Here is a 9,761-nt window from a genome sequence, read left to right as displayed (position 1 = left end):
TTTTTATCCCGTTCAACTTGGAATAACAAAACGCAAATGACAGCTATGTAATCACGTATGGATGACAATTTGATATTTGTAGGGAATCAATAATATAATTATTTATTTTAAATAATTAACAATTATAATATAATGATAGTGCCATTGCTCATTCGTATAAACAGTGAAGCGAACTATAAAACTCAGTATGGTTGACAAATCATATTTTTCTCAAACACGGTGCTCTGAAAGATCTCATTTGTATAATTATATACTTATTGGTATTTATAAAATATTTTCTAGGTTATATTATTTTTTATTTATGTTATTTAAATTCAGAACCTAAATTTGGAATCGATCAAAGGTACATTTTGTCGAATGACTTATTCCCAGTTATAATGTCTCGAATTTATCGAAGAATGGATAGTAATATATAAAGATCTACGACCAAAGTGTCAAAAACCAGTAAAGCTAAGCATTGTTTAACAACACTATTTGAAAGTAAAGGGAAAAAGATGTATAACCAGCTATAACCTTGATTCTTATGACTTTGGTATTGGGAGATAAATGGTAATCTTTGAAAACCCATAATAAAGTATTTTCTTCCGTTGTTGTTTTTTAGCAATTAGTTAAAAATGTAATTATTTTGTAAAATACTTTTGAAATTAAAATATGACATTAGACCTGTTTGCCATCTGGCCATTCCAAGTAACCCTGTTATAGGGTAAAAAGGTCTAGATAAAATTTAAAGACAGCAAAAAAACAAATTATGATGTAGCTGGTAGTTTTACTGAACGTAGTCAGATAATTGTTCGTTTGAAATGTGTCATTTGTTGTGATATAATTGGTTTGATTTTCATAATAAAATTTATATTTGCTTAAAGTCAAATTACATATATACTTTTTATTAAATTTACTTTAATTCGTCGAATGTTACTTGAAACTTTTCAAAAAGCAGGTCAAAGAAGAAATACTTAATTCATTTTCTATCTCTTCTCGCAGAAATTTGAAAACTTTGTATAAGCTCAGTAGTATTATTTACAATTATACACAAAATCCAGAATCCATAAAAAATTTTGAAAAATTCGAAACACAATCAATAATCGATTAAATGGAATTTGTAATGACTATATAAGTCGAAAGACCAAAAAAGACTTGGAATGGATTATGCCATGTTTTCTATAGAAAGTGTATAAAACTTTCAGTTTGGTTGTATCAATAAAATATAGACAAACTAATGGGGTTTATTGTTTCTATAATACCTCATTGTATATAGCATTCAAACAACACATCCTTACACAAAAAGTATTATTTTTTTTTTTGATTCTCTAGAAATTGTTTATAAAATACCTTACTTAGCAAAACAACGTTTGCCGGGTCAGCTATATTGTATAAAACGCACAACACAATCGAACGATATGGAAAATTGAGAAAAATGATACTCCCGCTTCGAAGCTATAACTAAACGAACGCAACCAACATGAAAGAGATGAAAGATTGAAATTTTAGAGTTAGATGAGACTTACCAACCTGCTATACAACATGAAATCGGCTCACTAGCGCCAAATCCTCACCTAGGTTTCGTTACTTTGAGCACGGTTTGCGAACGCGGGTTTTACACTGAGATACAAGGGCCTGTCGACAACCATCGCTGAACTTTTCCAGGTAGATTATTTAAATCCTTATCATTTGAAAAATAAGATTATATATTATATATATATATATATATATATATATCAATTTAATTATTGTATTCACAATTTTCTTACAATGTAAACATGCATATATATTCGCTTAACAAAAAATTGTTTGCCAATTGTTTAGCATTCTTCCGGTCCCTGACAATAAAATTTCAACGTCTTTTGTGACAACAGTGGTCAGTATAATTTTGATAGCTGCCATTAAATTGATTTCTTTCTCAATCTTGCTTTTGAACATTGATACCTTAAATGCAAATTATAATTTAATTTTGTTACAAACTAGGCAAATGAATTGAAAAAATATGACTTACCAAAGTTATTTTATGCATGTGCCTCTTTGATAATATTTTCAAAGGCTAGGTATTCCTCATATGATTTCATTGGCATCCTATGATTTAACAAAATTTGTGGTTCATCGAGCTCTTTTCTAGGCGTGTCATGTTTCTTATTTGTTTGATGAACTATGTTATCTAGCTCTTTTACAAACTTATCTACAAACATATGAATTTACAGCGGTGTGAATAGAATTGTTAAGGAATATTTTTTATTTACCTGTTTTATCAGTGTTGTATAAATTGCCTTGCAGCGGAGTTTTAATACGAGAAAAACACTTTAAGTCCTTATAGACTAATTACAGACTTGATTAACTTTAGTTTACAGTAGAATATTGGAGTAGAAAATTATGTAGCAATTTTATTAAATTGACCGAGCGTGGCCGATGCTGCTGTAGAGAGACTGAATTTATCTTAAGGTGCGTCCACACCTAACGAACGAACATGAACGAACATAAATGAACGTACCAGAACGAACGGCAACAGCATAGTGTGGACGCCACGACGATCACGAACGAACATAAACAAACATGGCGAGCAATGTTCCGCAACTTGTCGGTACATCAAAGGGAATTGTTCGTTCATGTTTGAACTCGTATGTGCAGTGTGGACGCTACCACGAATGTTGACAAACATTTTTCTTTTTTTATGTTAAAATGTGCATTAATGCATTAATTTATGTTGTGTTTATTATAAGATATTGCTGTTATTGACAAATTTTGTAAATTTGATGACTTTAAATAATTTTGCTTTTTCCCGCCACTTTAAATAATAAATCTGACGTTTCACGGTACATCCTCGAACAAAAAGATTCAAGCCCTCACTGCTTTGAGGCGTTTGTTTGGAATTTTTTGCGTTCGTTCGTGTTTCTGTTCGTTCTTCTTTGTATTTTCTTGTTCGACATGTTCGTTCGTGTTCGTTCGTTAGGTGTGGACGCACCTTTATATGCGCGTCTTAGGGTGCGTTCGACTTGGACGCTTACGCGCTCTGAGCGCGCCGTGAGCGCATTTTCATCGTTCGACTTGGCGCTGTGAGTGTCACATAAGTACGCTCGTAGCATGTTCGTAGCACATATTTTGCGCTCATACGTGCTCACGCCACGGAGGTAAGGCAATTGAAAGTGTCATGGTCGTTTATCAAAACGAATGCATGGAAAGCATAATCTAACCCTAATTTCATTTATTCATAGTTCAATTCTTAGTTCAATAATTACGCAAAAATGGCGAGCTATGCATTATAATTATTTTTTAATATTAATATTAATATTAATTAATTTTAAATAATTAATTTTAAATAATTTTAAATTTTAATCTTAATATTACTATTAATTAAGCATAAGTTAACCAAATTTCATTTATTTATTAATTGGTAAATTCTTTATAATCTCGCAAAAATGCCAAGTTGTATATCACAATTATTTTTTAATATCAATATTAATATTAATTAAATTTAAATAATTTTAAATTTTAATTTTAATATTAATATTAATTAAGCATAAGCAAACCAAATTTCATTTATTTATTAATTGTTAAATTCTTTATAATCCCGCTGAATGATCCAGAAAGTAATAAAATTTACACAATTACCGTTACCGCCAGTTGCCGCCATTTTGATGCTTATTGACGCTCGCAGTATCCAAAACGAACGGAATTTAGTTATCGATTCTAAGCGCTTATCGGCCAAGTCGAACGCTCAAAATTTGTGCTTATAAGCGTGAGCGCTCACAGCGCGTAAGCGTTCAAGTCGAACGCACCCTTAAAAGGAGAACCCGCGCATTGCTCGTCTCGGATTTTGATGAAATTTGGCACAATGGTAGATTTTATGCCCAAACTGACCCTGGTAAAATATTAGAGGCCTATGAAAAGCGGTTTAATTATAAAAATTCACATCTAGTTAATATATGCAAATAAATTACATTTTTTCTTCCTTGTTATTGCTGTTTTTTTTTATAAAATTATTATGTTTCAGGTATTACATCAATTTTATACAGACGCTACAGAGTATTTTACTATAGAATATTTAGCGAAAAATATAAAATTAATTAAAAACTCAAGAAAACTTTAATATTATTTACTCATGCAAATATAAATTTGAACTAGTGGGGCGCATGGCATCGTGCCTTAAGGCAAATTGCTGGAACTTCCCGTACCAAATTTTTTTTTTTTTTTTTTTGAAAAGATTAACATTTTTGAAAAAAATTTACTCTGAAAAAAGTAGATTTTTGAGGAACTATATGAATTTTTGACAAAAACTTACTTTTTGTTGAAAAATTTATTTTGAAATATTTTGGAAATTCTGAACTTTTTTTCAAAGCAATCGTACTGCTTTAATGCATAGAGACTAAATATCAAAGCGCGTAAGCGCCGCGTCGCTGTCTAACTGTTTTGAATTATACAAATCGGACGCTCCGTTCTCTTAAAAACTGAGTTACCGTTTTTGGCACTTTTTGCCCCGTATCTTCGGAACGGCTAGGCCTGTCTTCGCTAAAGGCTAATCAGCACGTCTTCTTATCAATACAAATCGAATATTTTTTGAATTAGTTAAATCGCTTCATCTGTGTAACCGAAATCGTCGACAAAAATTTGTATCCGAACACACACACATACACGCACACACACACACGCACATACACACACACATACATCAATTTTTTCTAAGGCATGCCAAAATGTTCAGAAGGTTTTAAAACGTAAAGATATAAAAAAAAACGATTTTTTTTGCGATTACTATAACTTGCTCTACGAGAAGTTAATTATAAATAAATCAATTTATCATCTCCATAACATTAACAATCGTCATTTCATTTCGAATTAAATTTCAAAAAAAAATAGTTGCCAAATTTACACAAAATTGAAAAAGTGCTCCCGCATAGTCACAGTCTAAACGCATTTGCAAATAAATCTGTGCGACATTTTCACTTATACTATGCTTAGCTTGGCGGCATTTTCACATTTTTCAATAATTTTCACAAAATTGTAAAAGTGCTCCAGTACATAAACAGTCTAAACGCACTTGCGTAAACATTTCTACCAGAGTGGCGCTTAGACTGTGCTTAGCCTGGGTGATTTTTTGAATTTTTAATCCAAAATTACAAAAAAAATTTTTTGAAAAAAAAATTAGAAACAAAAAATTTTTTTTTCCAAAATCAATTATATTGTTGAAAGAAGCAGAAAGTTCTTTGAATCATTTAAATCGGACGCTTAGTTCTCTCAAAAACAGCCATTTTTTTAACATTTAGCTCTGTATCTCCGAAACCTCTGGCTCCACCTTTGCCAAAAACTAATCAGCACATCTCCTATCAATAGGAATCGAATGTTTTTTAAACCATTCAAATCGGTTGATCCGTTCTCTCAAAAACTCGCTTTCTATTTTTTGCACTCTTTGCTCCATATCTCCGTAACGGCTGGACCTGCCTTTGCCAAAAACTAATCAGCATATCTCCCTATCAACAGAAATCGAATGTTTTTTAAACCATTCAAATCGGTTGATCAGTGCGCCCGAAAACGTGGACGAAAAAACGCGGACATACAAAAACACACACACACACACACACATCCATTTTTTCTGAAGTATGCCAAAATGTTCAGAAACCTTCAAAACGTCGAGAAATGTAAAAATTTTTGATTTCGATTTTTGGACGATTGCTATAACTTACCCTACGGGAAGTTAAAAAGTTCAGAATTTCCAAAATATTTCAAAATAAATTTTTCAACAAAAAGTAAGTTTTTGTCAAAAATTCATATAGTTCCTCAAAAATCTATTTTTTTCAGAGTAAATTTTTTTCAAAAATGTTAATCTTTTCAAAAAAAAAAAAAAATTTTGGTACGGGAAGTTCCAGCAATTTGCCTTAAGGCACGATGCCATGCGCCCCACTAGTTTGAATTTTTAATCCAAAATTACAAAAAAAATTTTTTGAAAAAAAAATTAGAAACAAAAATTTTTTTTTTCCAAAATCAATTATTTTGTTGAAAGAAGCAGAAAGTTCTTTGAATCATTTAAATCGGACGCTTAGTTCTCTCAAAAACAGCCATTTTTTTAACATTTAGCTCTGTATCTCCGAAACCTCTGGCCCCACCTTTGCCAAAAACTAATCAGCACATCTCCCTATCAATAGGAATCGAATGTTTTTTAAACCATTCAAATCGGTTGATCCGTTCTCTCAAAAACTCGCTTTCTATTTTTTGCACTCTTTGCTCCATATCTCCGTAACGGCTGGACCTGCCTTTGCCAAAACTAATCAGCACATCTTCCTATCAACAGAAATCGAATGTTTTTTAAACCATTCAAATCGGTTGATCAGTGCGCCCGAAAACGTGGACGAAAAAACGCGGACATACAAAACACACACACACACACACACACACACACACACACACATCCATTTTTTCTGAAGTATGCCAAAATGTTCAGAAACCTTCAAAACGTCGAGAAATGTAAAAATTTTTGATTTCGATTTTTGGACGATTACTATAACTTACCCTACGGGAAGTTAATTAAAAATAATAAAAAAAAATTATCATGAGTGGGATTCGATCCTCCGACGATACGCATACGCATATCAAATGCCAGATGTATACAAAGAATGAGAAAAATATAGAAACTATAAAATATACAATAAAATGAATATGAAAAACATTGAGAATAATTAAATTTTGTAAGTACAAAGCAAAATATAAATATAAGTAAGTAATTTACAGCAAAATGTATTGAAAAAAATTAATATTAAGCCCGGTGCACACGACGTCAGTATTTCTAGAAATATAATTTCTGTCTGTAATTTAAATTCTGGCGTGCAAGAATTTGGCGCCTGAATTTCATGCTGTAACATATATGTCTAAATTATTGCATGCGCTATAACCTCAAATGTCAAAATGTCTGACAACGATCGTGTCGAAAGGACTGTAGTTCTTGTCAGTTCTTTAATAATTTTAAAAAAAAAGAAGAAAAGGAAAGACGTAAACGGCTATGGAGTCGTTCTTGGTTGCTGCGGCGTGACCAGCAAACTACTTCCTTAAATATGGTTTTTAATGAACTAGAGTGAGTGAATTTTAATTAGTGAAAGTTGATAAAACGTAATGTTATTGTTATATTTAATGTTTTTAGTGCAGAAGATCCGGCCAGTTTCTCAAATTACACGCGATTGAAAATGGTATTTGGAATGATTTGTTGGAAATGGTAGCACCATATATAAAGAAAGAGGATACAGTTATGAGGCAAGCTATATCACCGAGAGACAGGCTTTGTATTACAATTCGATACTTGGCAACAGGAAATTCATTTAGAGACATTAGTTATTCAACTCGTGTTGCACCTAATACCATATCCCAAATCGTGAGAGAAACTCTTGAAGCAATTGTAACCGTTCTTCAAGATAACTTTATAAAATTTCCATCTTCAGCACAAGAGTGGGAATCTGTTGCCCACAAATTTGAGACAACATGGAGTTTTCCTCATTGCATAGGGGCATTGGATGGAAAGCATATCAGATTTTGTCCATCACGAAGTGATGGTTCGAAATTCTGAAATTATAAAGGATATGACAGTATAGTACTCTTAGCTCTTGCCGATGCAGATTATAAATTTTGGTTTGTTGATGTGGGAAGAAACGGCCGTATGCATGATTCAACCGTCTTTCATACAAGTCTATTAGGCATAAAAATGGATAACAATTCTCTCAATTTGCCTTCTCCTTGCGAGTTAGAATCCTATAACACTAAAATCCCTTATGTGATGATGCCTTCAGCTTAAAAAGAAATTTATTGAAACCATATCCGAATCGAGGTCTCACAATGGAGAAAAGAATTTACAACTATAGATTGAGCCGAGCTCGTAGAGTAGTTGAAAATGCTTTTGGTATACTTGTCAACAGATGGAGAATATCGCAAACCACTATACCCCTAGATGTCAAAAAAGTTGAGACTATAACATACACGTGCATATTATTGCACAATTATGTGTTATCAAAAGCTAATGCTCATCAGTGGTATGTGAGAGATGAATATCGAAATGTTAATGATTGTGTTATGAACGATTTAGAAACACAGCTACCCACATCTCAGCAAAACTTAGAGCAGAGGTCTAATCGATGCAGCAATGATGCTTTAGAAATTCGTGACAAATTCTGCGATTATTTTAATACAGTAGGAATTGTTCCCTTCCAATATTCTGCTATTGAAAGAGGGCAATAATTAATAAATTCTGTAAAGGCAAATGTTTATATAAATGATAGAATTGTATTAATAACTATGTTATTAATAATAATGTTATTATTTCTATATTAATTTTCAATAGTGTTTTAATGAGTGGTGAAAATGAAATACTTTATATTCAGATTCATTTTTATTTATAAACTAGCTGACCCGGCAAACGTTGTTTCGCTAAGTTAGGTATATTCTAAACGATTTCTAAAGAATCAAAAATATTAATCCTTTAATTGTATAGGGATGTGTTGTTTGAATGCTATATACAATGAGGTATTATCAAAACAATAAACCCCATTAGTTTGTCTATATTTTGTCAATACAATCAATTTGGAAGTTCTATACACTTTCTATAAAAAACATGGTATAATCCAATCCAAGTCTTTTTTACTCTTTCGACTTATTGATTACGTTTCAAGTTTTTCAGATTCTTTTTGGATTCTGTATTTTGTATATAATTGTAAATAATACTACTGTGCTTATACAAAATTTTCAAATTTCTGCGAGGAGAGATAGAAAATGAATTAAGTATTTCTCTTTGACCTGCTTTTTGAGAAGTTTCAAGTAACATTTGATGAATTAAAGTATATTTAATAAAAAGTATATATGTAGAGCAGGGAGAGGCACAAAGGTCCACTTTGACTTCGAGCAAATATAAACTATATAGTGAAAACCAAAACAATTATATCACAACAAATAACGCATTTCAAACGAACAATTATCTGACTACGTTCAGTAAAACTGCCAGCTACATCATTATTGTAGAAATGTGCTTTTTTGCTGTTTTCCAAAAATTTGTTATCTAGACCTTTTTATCCTATATGCGGGGTAACTTGTAACGGGCAGGTGGCAAAAGGTTTAAAGACTTATTATAATTTTAAAGGTATTCTACAAAATAACTACATTTTTAACTAATGCTAAAACTATCAACGGAAGAAAATACTTTTATTATGGATTTTCAAAGATTACCGTTTGGCTATACATCTTTTTTCCTCTACTTTCAAATATTGTTATTAAACAATGCTTAACTTTACTGATTTTTGGCACATCGGTGGTGGATCTTTTTAATCCCGGATCTTCATATATTAATATCTATTATGCGATAAATTCTGGGAAATTATAACTGGAAAATGTTATTCGACAAAATGTCCATTTGATCGATACCAAATTTAGGTTCTGAATTTAAATAACATAAATAAAAAATAATATAACCTAGAAAATGTTTTATAAATACCAATGAGTATATAGTTATACAAATGAGATCTTTCAGAGCAACGTGTTTGAGAAAAATATGCCAAAAAATGCATTTTCATATTTACATATCAAAAAAGTTTATATTTTGAGCCTCTAGTAACACTTGCGGCCCGTTTGCTAACGTTTTTGTTTATAAATAAAACTACAAACAAAACTACTTACTACAAATTTATCATAATTAAATAATATTCGCGTAAAACATCCTATTAAACGTAATTGAACATCATCTGTCAAAAGTGTTTGACATTTCACGTAATTGCCACCGTCTATTGTTTTATTTAAATTACGCTTCAACA

At 31.4% G+C, this 9,761-nt stretch overlaps 1 protein-coding gene across 1 annotated transcript; it reads left to right on the top strand.

The window, feature by feature from the left end:
- The first annotated feature begins 6,882 nt into the window (after positions 1–6,882).
- LOC113381824 lies at positions 6,883–7,534 on the top strand. The gene is made up of 2 exons (XM_026620496.1): positions 6,883–6,921; positions 7,115–7,534. The coding sequence occupies exons 1-2, from the start codon at positions 6,883–6,885 to the stop codon at positions 7,532–7,534; spliced, it is 459 nt and encodes a 152-aa protein (XP_026476281.1).
- Positions 7,535–9,761: the final 2,227 nt, after the last annotated feature.

The sequence above is a fragment of the Ctenocephalides felis genome, unplaced genomic scaffold (assembly GCF_003426905.1).
Source record: "Ctenocephalides felis isolate EL2017-DRISC unplaced genomic scaffold, ASM342690v1 CF-g0.4_SCAFFOLD_03086, whole genome shotgun sequence".
In the NCBI taxonomy this organism is placed as follows: domain Eukaryota; kingdom Metazoa; phylum Arthropoda; class Insecta; order Siphonaptera; family Pulicidae; genus Ctenocephalides; species Ctenocephalides felis.
Note: the sequence above shows the minus strand (reverse complement) of the source record. Positions and strands in the feature narration are given on the sequence as shown.

Excerpts from the sequence above, each read along its gene's own strand:
- LOC113381824 (XM_026620496.1), top strand. The coding sequence starts at position 6,883 with ATGTCTGACAACGATCGTGTCGAAAGGACTGTAGTTCTT. Across the intron at positions 6,922-7,114 it reads TCGAAAGGACTGTAGTTCTT|TGCAGAAGATCCGGCCAGTT; the intron begins GTCAGTTCTTTA and ends TAATGTTTTTAG.